Below are 18,166 nucleotides of genomic sequence, written 5' to 3'. Positions count from 1 at the left end.
GCCCGAGCAATATCAACAGGAACTTGACAGTGTCTGCTACACACTTCAGAATGAGTGGGTGGTTTCACATCTGTGCACTCGCCCTCCTGCTCTGCTTTTGCCTCTTGGATTCATGTTCTCCACTTTCTTGGTTTATTTCCTCTGTTTACTGGAGAACCTGGCGATGAGCTGCATAGGAAATGATACCTAGAAAGTAAAACTTTGAGCTTCTGCATATTTGCAACTGTCTTTATTTGAATAGTTGGTTAATAATTTCATTGAGTGTAGAAAACAGGGTTAAAAATAACTTTCTTTTAGAACTTTTAAAGAGTATCTTCTTTGTACAGTAGTTTCCAATATTGCAATTGAAAAGTCAGAAACCATTTTTATTACAGAGACTACAGGATATTTTTTCTTTCTCTCTTTTCTTGCATAAGGAAACTTATTCTTTTTTTCTGAGGAATTTTCTTGGTATAGTTTTTTTAGTAATTTTCTGTTCTCTATTTTTTCTTTTTCTTTATGGATATCCTGGTCACATGTTGGACCTCTGTCAATCCTTAACTTTCTTATATTTTCTTTCTGTTTTCTGTACCATCATCTCTGTTTTGCCCCTCCCCCATGTTCTTTGGGAATATTTCCTTGCCTTTGTATTTTATTGTTTTATCAATTTTAGAGAATGTTCACAGCATTTTTAAAAAGTGTTCTGTTTATGAGTATAATGACTACTCACATGTATCACAGAATATTAATAATAGTTTCTTTGGAAGCTCTAGTCTCTGCAAACGTCTATTGGTGATTCTAGATTATATGTTCATTATTTTTTAAAGATTTTATTTATTTATTTGACAGAGAGAGGGAGCACAAGCAGGGGGGGTGGCAGGCAGAGGAAGAGGGAGAAGCAGGCCCTCTGCTGAGCAGGAAGCCCGACTTAGGGCTGGATCCCAGGACCCTGGGATCATGATCTGAGCTGAAGGCAGACATTTAAGCAACTGAGCCACCCAGGTGCCCCTTATATGTTCATTCTTAAGGATAGGACCCCCATGCGCTGATTTAAGTTCCATGTATTTGAGGAGACTAATCAGTAAGCCATTATTTTTGGGAGCTATAGCAGAGGCTGCTAATTGTTTCCCGGCATTTTCAGGATTTATTTCCTTGAAGTAATAGAACTACCCTCACCCCTTTAAATAAATACCAGCAGGGCACACAGTCCCTTGGAGCAAACTCCTAATGGGTGCAACTTCCTAGTCACGTCCTGCTTACCTACCACTTCCTCTTTCACTCGGAAATGCTGACAGGGTGCTGGCGAGCAGGCTTGCACCATGCCGAGGAGGACAATGCCCCAGGGGATGTTAGAGTGACAAACAGGGAAGGGACCTTATCGCCAGAGGACTTCATCGGGCTTAGCAGCTGACCAACGTGAATATGTCTCTGCTTCTGGATCGTTGCGTAAGAGAGATGTAAACTTCTGCCTTGTTTTAGCAACCTAGCTTATATCCTACCACATTCAGAGGATTGCCCAAATATCAGTGTTTATTGGTGTCTTCTCTATTGCTGTTCAGTTTCTTCCAAAAAGATTCTCCAGTTTCCAGCCTGCTTCTTTATTAACTTGAATTTCTGCCATGGAAAATGAGATTACTGCCTCTCTGCTTCTCCCTAAACCCCTCAGCATGTTTCCAATGCAACATTACTTTCACCCTGTCAGCACTGATAGCCTTTATTATCCTTATTGAAATGATTTCTCCCATCCCTAGAAAGTATCTTGGGGAGAGGGAATTTGGTAAATCAGAGATTTCAGATGAAAATTTATACATGAAAAAAAAAGGAGAATATATATGAATGGAGATTATGGATTGAGCTGCCATTTTCTTTTTTATTTTTAAGATTTATTTACTTATTTTAGAGAGAAGAGACAGAGTGTGAGTGGGTGGGTGGGGGCATACTGAGAGGGAGAAAGAATCTCAAGCAGACTCTGCGCTTACCCTGCAGCTGGATCTCAGGACATGGAGATCCACTGAGATCAGACCCGATGAAATCAATAGTCAGACGCTTAATGACTGAGCCACCCAGGTGTCCCAAGCTGCTGTTTTCTTTCTTTCTTTCTTTCTTTCTTTCTTTCTTTCTTTCTTTCTTTCTTTCTTTCTTTCTTTCTTTCTTTCTTCCTTCCTTCCTTCCTTTCTTTCTTTCTTCTTTTCTTCCTTTTTTAACGATTTTATTTATTTATTTGACAGAGAGAGAGACAGCCAGTGAGAGAGGGAACACAAGCAGGAGGAGTGGGAGAAGAAGAAGCAGGCTCCCAGCAGAGGAGGGAGCCTGATGCGGGACTCATCCCAGGACACTGGGATCACGCCCTGAGCCGAAGGCAGAGGGTTAACCACTGAGTCACCCAGGCGCCCCTCAAGCTGCTGTTTGCTAATGAGGGATGCAAATGGTCAGTAAAGGAACACTGTTTTCCAAAAATTTCTGATTCACAAATAGTCCTGTGAATAGCTCCTAATCCTGTATTCCCATCATTTTAGCAGATCATCAACTGTCTGATGCCGATATTTTTTGGCTTAAAAATAAGGTTATCATTCATTATGAATATTTATACTTAACAAATGATGCATATTTATATAACTGAAAAATTTTCTTGCTAAAGAGTTTTCTTAAGTAGTTTTTTTCTTTATGTTTAGCTCAGTACCCAGTAGAAACACAATAATTTCAAAAAAATTAGAATATATCAGCTTATAGTAGATACACATAATTTAAACTTGCTAAAATACAAATGAAAAAATCAAAAGCATGAGAGATAGAAGTCAATTTTCTAAAATTTAATTTATATAGTAATCTTTATTGTTTACTTTTAGTCAAACTAAAATGGAAAATATAATGAATCAAGTATTTACATTATTTGGTAAAAGAAAATATTAGTTCTACAGGAGAAACTTTTTTTTCTGTTATGAAAATAGACTGTGGAATACATAGAGAAATAAATAAATACTGTCTCTTTTAAACTAATAGTTCCCAAATTGGCTAGTTTTACATTTATGTCTCTGATCCATTTTGAGTTAATTTTTGCACATGGTGAAGGGTAAGAGGAGTCAAAGTTCTTTTTTCTTTCTTTTTCTTTTCCTTTTTTTTCCCCTTGCATATGGATGACCAATTGTTCTGTTGAGAAACATTCATTGGAAAAACTATCTTTTTTCCCACTTAATTACCTTGGCACCTCTGTCTAAAATTAACCATATATGTGTCAGTGTGTTTCTGGACTTTAATTTTTCCATTGATCCATAAGTCCATTCCTATGCCGATACCACAATGTGTTGATCATGTAGCTTTATAACAAGTCTTGAAATCAGGAAGTATGAGTCTTCTAAGTTTTATTCTTCTGCAAAAGTGTTTTGGCTATTTTAGGGCCTTGGCTTATTCATGTACATTTTAGAAATAGCTCATCAATTTCTACAAAACATCTGCTGGCATTTGGTTAGGAATGCTTTGAATCTCTAGATCAATTTGAGAACAGATATCTTAATAATGTTGAGTCTTTCAATTCAATTCATGAACACATCTATTATTCCATTTGATTAGGCTTTCTCTGCTTTCTTTCATGAATGCTTTGGAATTTTCAGCTACCATGGATCATATGGAGCTTGTGTCATTTTTAAAAATTTTTATTTCGAAATAATTATGGATTCACAGAAGATCACAAGGCCAGTGCAGAGAGGTCCTATGTGCCCTTCACTCAGTTTCTCCCAATGGTTATATCTTACAGAACTAGAATAATATTGATAATATCAGGACATTGACATAAGCTCGATATGTGTGTAATTCTACACTATTTACAGAATTATTCCATCACCACAAAGATCCCTCTTGAACTACCTCTCTGCATTTGTATTCACCCCCTTCCCCTGGACCACCATGCCCACCATGGGTAACTACTAATCTCTTCTCCATTTCTATCATTTTGTCACTTTAACAAAGTTTCACAAAATGGAATCATATGGTATGTGATCTTTTGAAAATGGCTTTTATTGCCCTTGAGATGGCAATACTTTTTAAATTTTGATTTCCAATTTTTCTTTGCTAGTATATAGAAATACAATTGAGTTTTATATATTGACCATGTATGTTGTGACCTTATGAAATTCTTTCATAAGTACTAGCAGGTTTTCTATACAGTCTTTGGCATTTACCAAATAAACAATCATGTCTGAAAATAAACACAATTTTGTTTCTGCCTTTCCAAACTGAGTGCCTTTTATTTATTTTCCTTGTCTTATTGCACTAGCTAGGACCTCCAATAGAATGATGAGAGTAGATATCCCTGCTTTGATTCCTAATCTTAAGGGAAAATCACTCAGTGTTTCAGTATTAAATATCAGTTGTAGATTTTTTTTACATGGGTTTTCTTACTTTGATACCTCTCATTTCAGAGATCAGAGAACTAATGTGAGCGTCCTACAAACTGCTACAAACTGTGTATACTTGAGAGCCATAGAAATGACTGCCAGGTGGGTCCACAAGCCCAATGAATCATTGTGAGGTAAACATAAACTAGGGATCCTTTTATTGCCTGGCTCCTGTAGCTGCTATTTTAACCGGGGTCATGGTGATACTTTTTCTTCCAGGTATCACAGACAGCTCAGATTCAACAAGTCTCTAAAGATCCTAGTGCACAATTACTAAAGTAAATCACTGAAGTTTCCTTTGGGAAAGGATAGGAGAAATACTACTATATATACTTGCTGTGATGTTACACAGTCCTTCTTCATAGGGATCCGTCCTTGCTTTAAGTCTGAGGATGGGGGAGAAAATTATCAAGTCAAAAAAACATAATTAGGCAAAAGATCATGACTTTTATCGGAGCAGCTTATCTCAGTCTTTGGCTCACTCATTCTTGAAATTTTTTGATTATTTATCATGCCATACCTATGTTGGCAAACCCTTACCCTAAGAAACACCATATTCTATTAACCCACTTGGAGATTCCTACAGGTCAGGATGTTCTCTCCCCTGACTGCCTCCCGACCTTGCTGCCTTACATGCCTCAGCCTTAAGAAGGTGCTCATGTTGAGGGTCAGGGTCAGTACTTGCACAACCCTGAGGATGAGTGCCGTCTTTGATTTTGCATCCTAGGCACATTCTTGCATCACCTAGTCTTGGCCCTCCAGTATTTTCACCCAATCCGCTTCTGAAGATTAAGTGCTGTTACTTAGCCCTGCTATCCTGGGATTCTATAGTCCCCACTGTTATTAGGCAGCCACATTTGATAATAGCATCTACTACCAAAAATGCAGCCTGCAGATAGTTGGCCAGAATAGAGTTTCTCTATAATATTGGTCCCTGTCACTGGGCATTCCTTATTGTCCTGGTAAATGGTACATCCTCAGGGTAGCTGGTAGGTCTTCTGGTTTTATAAATAGGTCATTCTTTTTTATTATTATTAGGGAGAGAGAGAGAGAGAGCACAAGCAAGGGAAAGAGCAGAGGGAGAAGAAGACTCCCCGCTGAACAGGGAGCCTCACTTAGGACTGGATCCCAGGATCCCAAAATCAGACACTGAACTAACTGAGCCACCCAAGCACCCCTAAAATAGATCATTCTAACATGTCTACTTCTCTGAGTCTTTAATCATTTCCTACTTAGTCTGCCTTAGCAGTTCTGGCATCTTTATACCATTTTTTGGACCATCATTTTTCCTAAACTTCCAGAAGCATCCCAGAAGCACACAAGAGTTGACTCCCAGGACACTTGCATTGCTATCTGGTGTTATGGAACAGTGTCCCCATCCTGACAAACTCTCCCTTGTCCAGCTTTATGATCCCCTCCTAGGCATACTCTCCCAACTCCTAATACATACTAACTAGGTCTCACAGATCCTGCATATGATTCCTCTCCTCTCTTAGCAGGATCAGCATGTCCTTAGTCAGTTCATACCGAGATTTGATTTCAGCTATTGGTCTGATGCCTGGAGGGGAGATGGGGCAGATCTTGAGGACAGTCGCTGATGTATTTGATTCCTCTGCATGGTCTTGAAGCAGCAGGGGCACTATCTTATAACAAGGGAAACTGGGCCAATTTTATAAGCTCTTTGGGTTTAGGGAAATCTGGAGTTCAAGGTTCTGTAGTGCATTTACCTGGATATCCTAATGCCAAGTCCAAGGACACCACTCCCTCCATTAGTGTCTTGACTTTTAGTAGAGACTTGCCAAGGCTAAATTTTTTTTTTTACTGAAATTTTATTATTGTTTTATGATTATATCCTGACCCTGGTCCTTAGCATAATTAGTCTCCAAGCTAGCTGACATAACATAAGAATTTCTTCAAATACTGATGGGGGCAGGAAGGAGCTCCTGGATTTCACACTTGGATTTGAATTGTGATTGAATGCCTTGAGCTTTAATTTTCAACTAAGGGGTTGCTGAGCTTGCATCAACAGTACTCAGCAGTACTTACTTCTACTGCACCTCTTAAATGTTAGAGATATTTCATTAGCCAATGCATCTTTCTCCATATGCTGCATGACAGTTTACCAGGTGAAAATGTTCACAGTTGCATCAGTACAGTAAGCCAGGGTTATCGATACCTTACCTCTTACCAGGGATGGAGTCTTGATTGTCAGTTGGCTGGTGGGTGATCCAGTTCTAGAATCTCATTCTTAGAGTTCACTTCCTAGATCCACTTGTGGTATAAACTGTCTTCAGTCAATATCTCTAGAAGGGATTCAGACGCAGATGAATTTTTGATGGTGTGCTTTTCGGGGGAAAAAGGAACTATAAGAGAATGAAACAACAAGAGGGAAAGGAACTGAGCAAAAATGTACTCTCAGGTTAAGTGCAGCCTTCATCTGATCCACAGTGGGCTCTAGGGCATCAACTGTACCACAGAGTTGTCCAGACTTGAGACAAGGAATCAGGGCTTTGTATCCCAAGATCAGTCAGGCATTGGTTGCTCCTGGGGGAGCAGGGTATAACTTCCTATATCAGGAATGAGGTGGCTCCTGTCATCACAGTACATGCTTTGGAGGTCATGGGTCTAAGCCATTAATTGCAGTGCCAGCAGCATGTGGAGGGTAGGCGTACCATTGGGTAAAAGCCAATGATGTTGATTTACTCCAAAATGGCTGATTCAGTGTCCTGACAGGAAATCATTTTTGGCCAAAAAGTACAAATTATTTTGGCTTAAAGAAAAGGCTTGGATTTTAGTATCAGTCTTGGGTTCATGTTTGGCTTAGCCTCTAATTATCTGAGAAGTTTAGGGGACAGGTTACTTAATTTATCTGAACCTGTGTCCTCAACAAGGAAAGCAAGAGCCATGTCATCAGACTTTTTGAGGACTCATTATAATAATTTATGTAAAGTTCTGGTATACTATGTGCTTAAAGATAAAAGGCAGGTTAACAAAACATGTTGATTGATCCTTTAAATTACTTCTCTTTATTGTGGTTCCTCTTTTTAAAGGAAGCAACTATTTAGTGGATTTACTTGCTTTCTGTTCTCTATAAGAAGTTGAAATTTAATTGTGCTTCCCGTAATATTCCAAAGAATTTTGTTCAGCTATATTTGGTAACTCTTATTTCTGAGAAATAAACATTTTGTCTATTATTGTAGCAATCATTCCAGTTCAGCTGAGTAATGAAGATCACTTTAGGACAATTTCCAGAGTTTGCTCTTTTGTCTAGGCAACCATCTTTGTCTCCTCAAAACAGATAGTCACAGTTGGTGGGCAAGATATAGAATCCAGGTGGGTAGTTTCATCTGTCCCACTGAAGGAGACTAAATTTAGGAAGTGATCTGGATGAATAACCAGGCAATCCCAGATGGTTATGGGAAACTTAGTTCTGGGGTTAACAGTCTTAGAAGAATTACAAATGTGCCTTACATCGAGTTGTGTTTAGTGCTTAGAAGCAAAATACTAGGTTCTCTGGGATCCAGTATCATTCAGATATTCTGAAAGTCATAATAAATCTTCCTTTCTCCTTAATTAATCATCTTCAAACATTTAACTTGCAGCGCATGCTTTTTCTGTGTTGCAAACACAGACTAGAATAACTTCCACACTAGAACAGTTAGTTTCACAGAGTGAATCATTTGATGTTGTATGTACGTTAGAAAACCCAGGAATTAGGGAAAAGAGGTTCCCATTGAGGTATTGTAATTGTAATTGTATGGACTAGATTCTTGAGTATTTTCACACTTAGAGACTCATACTACTCTGTTCTGCCTAGACTATGTGCTATCAAGAAAGAAATTTAATTTTCAAGATTAAAAAAAAATCCATTCTTCTATGGGCAAGTTATACCTACTTCTCATCACAGAAACCACTTCTCAAACAGGCACCACCTCTGACATTCTATTTTCTCTCATGCTATGACTCGTAATTCCCGTAGAACCCACCACAGACGCTGTGTATCGTGAGCTGCAGTCCCTTGCGCCTTTTTGCTCTTGTTTACTCAGAGAGGAGTCACAGATATATTCAGAAAGGAACTCATCATGTGCCCCCTCTGAACAGCAAGAGAGTCTTAGGTTTACAGTAACTACACACAGAATCCCAAAGGGCTCTCCCGACAATCTCCAGACTCCTCTCCAAGCAGCCTTATCAGCTGACTTCTGTCAGAGCTGTGCTCAGCACCTGGTCTTCTGGTCACTCCCCCAGTCCCTCCCCTTTAGTGACACGCAGCTGAGACTTTGCCAAGGCTTCTTAAGTTGGCTTAGGCACCATTTCAATTGTTACGGAGAATTCTTTTCTTCATATTGATTCAAGTGTCTGAGAACACTGAGCCCCAGCATGGCACCCCTGAGACTCTGTGCCATGGCCCCCAAGTTGCAGAGCACTTTCCCAGCACTGTACATCTTTGGGATCTTGACCCTGCTGTGCCCTTCTGCCTTGTGTGGTGAGTATACTATTTATGGGGAAAGGAGGGTAGTTTCTCTAAGATATGGAGGACAATTCTTTTTTTTTTTTTAAGATTTTATTTATTTGACACAGAGAGAGAGAGACAGCCAGCGAGAGAGGGAACACAAGCAGGGGGAGTGGGAGAGGAAGAAGCAGGCTCCCAGCAGAGGAGCCCGATGCGGGGCTTGATCCCAGAACGCTGGGATCAGACCCTGAGCCGAAGGCAGACGCTTAACGACTGAGCCACCCAGGCGCCCCTGGAAGACAATTCTTAATTCCCCAATTAAGAATTAAAGGAATGTAGTCAGATAGTGGTAATTCATCACGTTTTTGAGAGAGTATAATGACCTATGTATTAATAAAAATGAAGAATTTTAAAATATAAAGGAAATTATTTTAATTCAGGTAGAATCTATTGTTATGTCTAGAATAAAAAGGTGTTGATATGCAAAATTCCTTGTGAGGCTGCTTTAGCAAAGAATCATCTTGAATTTTGAAATCATTCTCTTATAGTTCAGTGCTCCCAAATGCTTAAAACAAATTTACTTTCCAAATAGGTTAATTATGCCATCCACAGTCTTAGTTACTGATTGATTAGAAATAATTTCCATCCAAAAAAGCAAAACTATTTTCTGTTGTCAGATGGAGCTAGAGAGGATAACGCTGAGTGAAATAAGTCAATCAGAGAAAGAACAACACCATATGATTTCACTCATATGTGGAATTTAAGAAACAAAACAAAGAAAGAAAAAAAAGAGAAAACCAAGAAAGAGACTCTTCACTATATGTTGTTACAGGAGGGTAGGTGGGCAGGGGGATGGTGAAATAGGGGATGGGGATTAAGGAGTGGACTTGTGATGAGCACTGGGTGTTTGTTGTACGGAAGTGCTGAATCACTGTGTTGTACACCTGAAACTAATATTGCAGGGTATGTTAACTACAGTGGGATTAAAAACTAATGATAAATAAAAATTTTAAAATACATATTCTGTTATCAAATACTGAGTAAATTTTCTGAGGTAAAATTACAACGTACTTTGTGAACTGTAAGCCATTTTATAAATCTAAGACATTGTTATTGAAATGTAGGGAAATTTTTGCCAGAATGAGAAACAAAGGTGGTTGAGAGAACTTACCAGAATCGATTGAAGGCCTGATGCTGGGGAAATTAATTTGTTGTTCTGTTATTTAAATGGAAATGTCCCTTAAGCAAAGTGATATTTTCCTCTTTTGTTAGTTGACATTATTTTTCATCTGAGAGAATTAATTTTTATACTGAAAAATATTTATAAACATATCCTCTGAAACAGCTATCATGGCATAAAAATTGAGGATTCGAGATAGTTTAGAGGGAAAACCTGGACCCTAAAATAATGCTGAATGCTCCTAGGCGAGCTGGCCTGTTGATTTAAAAATGTGGAAGCCATGCTTTCTTCATCACTAAGAGTAGTCTGGGGGAAATTAAGGGTTAATTAAGGGGGCAATATCTGGAAGAGGATTTTTCACATCAGATGCATGAAAATTACTGAGAGGCAGTGTTAGTTTAGTTATAGGGTTGGCACAAGATAAAGGACTTCATGCTCAGGGGATTTTTCAGTTCTCCAGCTTCATCTCTGAGTCCCCCTCCCATACATCTGAGGTGGCAGAGGAAGGCCTTATCAAATCTGTCACACCTTTCAATTATTTCTTCATGGTTCCATTTCCCTTCCCCCTTTTCCTTCTGTTCCCGCATCTCTTCCCATTTCCCATGGCCCCAACCCTCTGAAATGGTACTTAACGTCTGTCAGCTCTGACATGAAGCTCTTTTCCCTCACAGTAATAAGCTTCTGATGCCAGACTTTGCTCACTGCCCAGTATTGCTCTGCCTCTCCTATCTTACCAACCACTCAACTTCTACCCATCCTTCGAGACCTATCTCCAGCTTTCTCCTGGAGGCCGTCCCTCCATACTGCCAACACCTTCTCCTATAGAACTCATTTCCTGTCCTAATCTGGCACTAGAGTGACTGGTATAGAGTTGTGGTGTAACTATGTGTGTGGCTGATGTGGGAAACGAAAGCAGTTCTTCCTTACTACCTACAGCCCACTGACAAGTCCTTGAAAGAGGCAGAGTGACATTCCTCTGGGAATTAGCTGCCTTGATGTTGACACTTTGTTAAGGGCAAAAGGCAATCCTAGCCTGACCTCGCCCACCCCCATGATCCTGTAAGCCTACTTTAACATATAAAAATTCTCTTGGAGACTTCCTTTATCTCTAAACCCCCCAAGATATGTGTTGGCAATCCTCCCCCAAGCATATGGCCCACCAATATACATCTGTGGGGTCTCATGGCTAAGGTTTTATTAGACAGTAATAAATGACCTTTTCCCAACAATAGGTAGCGCCCTCAAGGTCCTGAAAATCTTGTTTCCAAATTCCTTAGAGACTTACACTCTCCCTAACCACCACCGCCCCTGCAACTTGAAAGTATATAATGGGCCACTGCTTGTGACCCCAGTGCAGCTCTTTCTGCCCATGCATCCTGTCCCCATGCTTTCATAAAACCACCTTTTTGCCAAAGACAAAGATGTCTCAAGAATTCTTTCTTGGCCATTGGCTTAAACCCTAACATCTTTCCTACATCATGGCTACATCTTATCTTTTTAAGTATGTTGCAAGTATGCCTCCTTGATATTACCTGAGAAGTGTTGTACAGAACTCTATATGTGTGATTGGTCATAAAAATTAAGAGCTTTTTTAAAATACTTCTATGGAGGGGCTTAATCTGCAGTTTAAGAAATGCTCTGTGGTAGCTGTTGACTCACACACAGGTGAAATCCTTTTCCTCCTTACTGAAACAGAACTTACTTTGGAATTACTATTCTTATGCTTCCTGGAACCCTCAGAGTCTAAGCTTTGGGAGGAGCAGAGGTAAGGGAAACAGGGCTTGACCTGAGCCAAATCTTTGCATCAAGAGTGTTTCAAGCTTGCTTTGTCTCCTGTGCTTTGTTGTTGTTGCTGCTGTTTTTCGATAGGTCCTTCCTCATTACTGAGGATCTGCTAACTGCAGTTCCCTGGTCTGCTTGATCCTGGGATCCATCTCTGATTCCGGTTGATCACATTCTCTTTTCTATCTCCTAAAGACCTAGTGACTCCTGGAGATTTACTTTTACTGAGGCTTTCTTCCCACCTCAGGAGGTCTTTTTGCACAGGCCTGAAGACAATGCCACCAGGCCTGTCTTATTCATGCAGCCCATTTCCAATTCACTGGAAGTACTCGCTCATCCTTTGTTCCGAATAACACCAGGAGTACCCAGGAGTACGGGGCAGTCTCAAAGCAGCAGAAATCTGTCCTTCTCTCTCACCAGCAGAGCCACTAGACAGCCCACCTTTGCATTTTAGATTTCCCAGGCAGGAGCTCAAAAATAGGCCACTATGTCTACTGTCCCCCCCAAACTGAAAAGAGGCGTAGTAGCTTTTCTCAGTGGGCTCCTTAGAGCCCCTCTGTCAGTGTGAAGGAGAAATGTCCCCACATGTTTGCCTCACCTGGGACTAATTTGAATTTAAAAATTAAATTCCTAATCTTTTAATGCCTTTGGTTTGGGTGATGGAGTCAAGACTTTTCTAATGGATTCTGAGCTACCTACTTCATCAATTATGGGATGTTACTTGACTGTGTTATTGTTCTTCAAGCAAAACTTCCATTTTATGGCCCTTAAATATCCATTGATGCCTTATAAAGTAAGCATCCAATGATCGCTACAGAGAGCAGAAATAGCAGTATTCCAGAAAGTACCAGGGGACTTTGATACAAACCAGAGCTTAATTCCTAAGTTTGATTCATGTTGCTGGCACTTACTAGCTGTGACCTTCTGTGGAATATCTGATCCCTCTAAAGTTGAGTTTCCTTTTCTCTAGAAGGGAACGATGATCATACTGACTCGGAGAGTTAGTGTGGGGGTCAATTGGTTTAACATATATAAAATGATTAACACAGTGTCTAGCAAGTAGCTAAGATCTCAGTAAATCATTCCTATTGATTTCGTCAAGGAAATGAAATATACCTCTGCAGTATAATTTAATGACTTCCTTCTGTAAAATAAGAAGAGTTAATTAAATTAAACTCTAGCTCATTGTCTTCCACCCTTCTCTTTTACCATTCAAGACTGCAAAATATTTCCAAGCATTGCCCATGGATCCTATGAAGACGTGAGTTCATTTTTCTCCTATACTACTGTGGTGCAATATGAATGCGATGAAGGATATGTTCTGGTTGGAGAGCCTAAAATCACCTGCAGGGACTCCTACTGGTCGTCTTCAGCCCCTAAATGTAAAGGTAACTTCCACCTCACTGATGACCCTGTTTTAAAAAGTAGAGCCTCTGTCAATATTCTGACCCTGGAGTCTCTTTCCAGCCAGGGGAAACACTTAACATTTTTTTTTTATTGTACTTATTTATTCGTTTCGTGTAGTTAATGCATGCCTATGGTACAATATTTTTAAAGTCTGAACCATCACCCAGTTTATCAGTCTTGGAAGTAACCATTGTTACCAACGTGTATGTTTTCGGAGGTAATCTGGAGGACCACTTTTTGCTCTGTTTTAATAAAAGTTTTAATTGAAATGTGACATACTACAGAACAGTGTACACATCTTAAGTGTAAAAGTCAACAACTATCACAACGTGAACCTACCCTTGAAGCATCGCATGTTACTCCCCACTCTCCTCCCCAAGGAAGGTCACTCTACCAACACCATGTGTAGGAGTGCTAACAGTACTGACTCCATCTTTGGCCGTTCATCTTGTTCCTGTTCGTTTGACGACCTCTCTTGGGGTTATGTGTTCCAGGCGCATTGGAGATTAACATACATACCTCAGAAATGCCCACCGAGGCCCATGTAGGCGGAGGCTCTCCTTGGCTCCCATGAATCTTAGAGATAAAATAGTCCTTCCTCTTCCTGACCTATAGATGGCGCCACAAGATCTAATGAAAGGTTAGCTGTCAATCAGGTGCAAGTGAAGCGTTCGCTCTCCCTGTAATGTCCTGCACTACAATGTCCCCTGGCTCTAAAAAATCTGTGGACTGAAGTCCAGACTTTTTGGAGAATAGCTGTACAGGGCCTGGATCGTTGTCAGCTTGATTTCCCCGCATCTCCATCAGTAAGTTACCCTGAATAAAACTCTGTGTGAACTGTTTGGTATGGTCTGCTTTGTTTTTTGGTTTCAAAGTGTCTTTTCAGCTTGGGGGATACTTTATTGTTCCTCTTCCACCTTCTAACACAATGGATTAGTTTTTTTCAACTTTTCGACTTTGTATAAGGAAATAACGCTTGCACTCTTCTGTATCTGGATTCTTTCTTCATTAGGTTTGGAAAATCATCTATGTTCTTACACATAGTGATAGTTTCTTCATTTTCATTGCTTTATAATATTCCCCTGGATGAATAGACTACATTTTATGTATTTTATAGAAGTTTGAGTTTTTCGTATTTTAGGCTATCATGAATAATGCTCTTATGGACACTTTTGTGCGTGTCTCTTGGTACTAATATGCCAACATTTCTGTTAGGAATAAGCTCAGGAGTAGAATTGCTGTTTTGTAGAGTGTACACATATTCCTCTTTAGTAGATGAGGCCAAATTTGTTCAAAAGTGGTCATAACAATTTATATTTCTACCAGTTGGGCATGAGTGTTCTGGTTTTGAAAAACTTAAGTTCTAAATTCCAATTTATTTCAAATTATCAATATTTTCCTTGATATTGGAAACTTTTGTGTCTTGTTTAAGAGGTACTTGCCTACCACAAGGCAATATTCTATACAACAACAAAATACAACAAAAATGTTCTCCTATGTTATCTTATAGAGCTTCACTGTTTTACCTTCCACAATGGTATCACCAACCCACTTGAAATTCCTATGTGTTTATGGTAGAAAGTGGGGGTCAAATTTGGTTTTCCCCAGTGGATAATCACTTGTGTACCACTTAATAAATGGGCTGTATTTCCCACTGTTACCTTTGGCATAATTCAAGTGCCCGTGTATATATGGTCTGTTTCTGCATATAGAGATAGCAATTTTTAATTTGAGACTATCAGTGAGGATGTAGCAACATTTTAGTAAGCACCTGCTTCATTTTAAATGACTACTCTTATGGATAAATTCCAAACCTCCTTGAGGTGTCTAATATCTCCATTAGGGCCTCACGCATGGCGTTCATCTTCTCATGATGAAGTTGGCCTAATAAGAGACTTCTGGTTGACCACCAAGATTAGGTGTGCCATTTTAAAATCACATTGCTAATAGCAACTCAAGGGACTAATTTCCCACCATTGTCTTCATTTAACACAGGAAGATGTTAAGGGTATGTGAATAAAAATTACATACTTAGGATCATGAAAAAAGTGAGGTTTTGAGATATTGCAGTTTTAAAAACTCGGATTCTAGGACCACAATCCTTAGGTTTATATCATAATCATGACACCTAAAAGCTATGCATCCTTAGACAAGTCACATAAACTATCTGTACCTAATTTTTCTGTCTAGCCAAATGGAGACAATTACAGTGTTTTATGGAGCACTTGGGTGGCTCAGTTGGTTAAGCATCCAACTCTTGGTTTCAGCTCAAGTCATGATCTCAGGGTCATGAGATCAAGCCCTGCCTCAGAGTCCATGATCAGGGCAGAGTCTGCTTAAGGTTCTCTCTCCCTCCCCCTCTTCTCTTTCCCCTGCTTGTGTGCTCTCTCTCTCTTTCTCTAAAATAAATAAACAAATGAATGAATAAATAAATAAAATCTTCAGAAAAATAATTGTTTTATGTTGACAATAGTATGTAAAATAACATTACTAATATTAATTTTATTGCTATAATCATATAATCAGTGGAGGTAGAGAACAATCTCAGCATGCAGGTATAATTTATTATCAGTGTTTTTCATCCCCTCAGTATTCTTCACTTCTGTAAGATTTTTATTCTGAGAATCACAGGATGGTCAAAATGGTGTTTCTATTACAGCTCTGTGTCTGAAACCAGAGATTGAAAATGGAGGTCTGTCTGTGAATGAGGACCAGTATGTTGAGCCTGAAACTGTTACTGTCCAGTGTGACGATGGCTATGGTGTGGTTGGCTCTCAAAATATCACCTGCTCAGAGAACGGAATCTGGTTCCCAGAGGTGCCCAAGTGTAAGTGGGTAAGTGGCACACATTTCAGGATGTCCTATCATGTTCTAAAAATTGTAACTCATGTCACAGCTCTGTCAACCAACATTGATGAAAACTGACTTGTATCAGGACTCACAAGTTGTTTAAATCACTTTGGAAATCAGCCTCAAAGCACCTGGTGAACTTGTTCAAGCAAGTTCTAATTCTCTCATTTTATAGCAAGAAGAACCAAGCCCCTAGATAGGAGGGTTCCATAGATCCAGGCAACCTGGCCCCCAGCCCTGTGTTTTCTACAATACACGCTATGATTTTGCATAACCATCAGAACTGTTCCTTCAGTTGTCCCTGAAGAAGCCCCCTGGGTGTCTTCTGCAGCCTCTTCCTTCCCTGCTTCAACAGTTATTCACTGCCTAGGAGGAGTGCTGGTGTAGTGCTGGGTACTCTCCTGAGACAGAGTATCTTTTGATTTCCTCCATCAGTCCTGAGAATGGGCTTGATACTCTAATTTTCCTGTCATCACTGAGGCATCCTGAAGACATCCTATACTTTCGCAGTTGGACAGAAGTCTCTAAGTCTATCCTTTTATGTCTTTTAGGAATACCAGATGGGCTGTGAGCAAGTGCTCGCTGGCAATAAACTCTTACAGTGTCTCCCTAACCCAGAGGACGTGAAAAGGGCCCTGGAGGTGTATAGGCTGTCTCTGGCGATTGGACACCTGATCAATAGTCAGACTTGAGGAGGAATGCTGTTTAGAAACCAGCACATCCACCACCAGTGCCCCCTGCCTCCTCCCCGCAAAAATAGAGAATTAGGTACATTTCTCTCATTAGCAACTCCACTAATCATTCCTTAAATACTGTTTACTGAAAAAAAATACTCATGTTAGGAGAATCTGTTGATATCCTTAGGGCCAACAATAATGTGGGGCTGCTGCTTTGTATCTTCGATCAGCTTGTGCTTCTGCTGTTCTGGACATGGTGGAATGACAGAAATAAATAATGACCCATCAAGAATCCAGTGTCTTTGTTTTCACTACATTGCCTGTATAATGAAAAATTAGGGCCCTGCACCAATCACTTCTTAATGTGTCTCTAATTAACTTCCTTTTCTATTTTACTCTATCACAAGGTGTATGTAGTCCTTGCAAATGTATACTTGTGCCTTATCTGAGGTGTCCTTACCCTACATCTTCACTTCTTTTTTTTTTTTTTAAAGATTTTATTTATTCGACAGAGATAGAGACAGCCAGCGAGAGAGGCAACACAAGCGGGGGGAGTGGGAGAGGAAGAAGCAGGCTCATAGCGGAGGAGCCTGATATGGGGCTCGATCCCACAATGCCGGGATCACGCCCTGAGCCGAAGGCAGACGCTTAACCGCTGTGCCACCCAGGCGCCCCTACATCTTCACTTCTTACCCATCCTTCACTGTCTGGGCCAGACGGCACATCTTCCTCCAAGTCTTCCGGTCTCTTTCTCTATTTGATCACCAGTATTTCTCTGGGACAACTTCTTACTTCTTTACATTTGGTTTTGCTCGACGTCCCTTCCACCCAATATTAGCCACCTCGAAAGTCTTTGAAAGCCTAATCTTGTGTCACCAAACCCTTGAGTATGGCCAAGGCTTCCAACTCTTTTCTTAATATTTCAATGAAAATGGTTTTAGTGTCTCTCTTAGACCAGATTCTCCAGAAGCAGACCCTGAGAACAGGATTTGTGAGCAAGTAATTTATTAAGGAAGTGTTGTTCTAAGGAGAAAGAAGAAAAGGAGTAGGGTGAGCAGGACAGCACAGGGAAGGAGCCTAGCACGGTGATCAGGCCAAGTTCTACAGAAAGTGGCTTGGCCTTGACCCAAAGGGAACTCTGGACTATGAATTTGTTTACACTTTGTCGCAATTCCAGGTAAAGGAACTGGGCTTTCATTCTGCGGTACCAGTCAGTCATTGGTGAAGAGCCACCCAAGGGGTGCACAAGCTCTTAGGGCGTCTAGCTCTCTCTGGGGAGTAAAACTATCTAGCAGCCTGAGGAAGGTAGGACCATGAGAAACCAGAACCCACAGAAGCTTGCAGAGGAGCACACAGAAATGGTAGAGGGGACTGAGGGGGCTGGGTGGAGCTCCTCAGTGCTTGTCCCTCATGTGTCCCTCTTATAGCTCTGACATATTCTTGGGAAACT

The 18,166-nt window shown here is 40.2% G+C and overlaps 1 protein-coding gene across 1 annotated transcript; it reads left to right on the top strand.

Moving 5' to 3' along the window:
- The first annotated feature begins 8,689 nt into the window (after window positions 1-8,689).
- Window positions 8,690-17,008, top strand: LOC103657662 (apolipoprotein R). The gene is made up of 4 exons (XM_008685064.2): window positions 8,690-8,853; window positions 13,000-13,170; window positions 15,849-16,024; window positions 16,591-17,008. Exons 1-4 carry the CDS (start codon window positions 8,748-8,750, stop codon window positions 16,729-16,731), a joined length of 594 nt encoding a protein of 197 aa, XP_008683286.1. The 5' UTR covers window positions 8,690-8,747; the 3' UTR covers window positions 16,732-17,008.
- The last annotated feature ends 1,158 nt before the right edge of the window (window positions 17,009-18,166 follow it).

Source organism: Ursus maritimus, unplaced genomic scaffold, assembly GCF_017311325.1.
Source record: "Ursus maritimus isolate PB19 unplaced genomic scaffold, ASM1731132v1 scaffold_2, whole genome shotgun sequence".
In the NCBI taxonomy this organism is placed as follows: domain Eukaryota; kingdom Metazoa; phylum Chordata; class Mammalia; order Carnivora; family Ursidae; genus Ursus; species Ursus maritimus.
The sequence above is the reverse complement of the archived record's forward strand: the minus strand, read 5'-3'. Positions and strand labels throughout refer to the sequence as shown.

Bases quoted from the DNA above. Each gene is read 5' to 3' on its own strand.
- LOC103657662 (XM_008685064.2), top strand. From the start codon at position 8,748: ATGGCACCCCTGAGACTCTGTGCCATGGCCCCCAAGTTGCAGAGCACT. The intron at 8,854-12,999 runs GTGAGTATACTA...TTACCATTCAAG, and splicing joins GTGCCCTTCTGCCTTGTGTG to ACTGCAAAATATTTCCAAGC. The intron at 16,025-16,590 runs GTAAGTGGCACA...TATGTCTTTTAG, and splicing joins AGGTGCCCAAGTGTAAGTGG to GAATACCAGATGGGCTGTGA.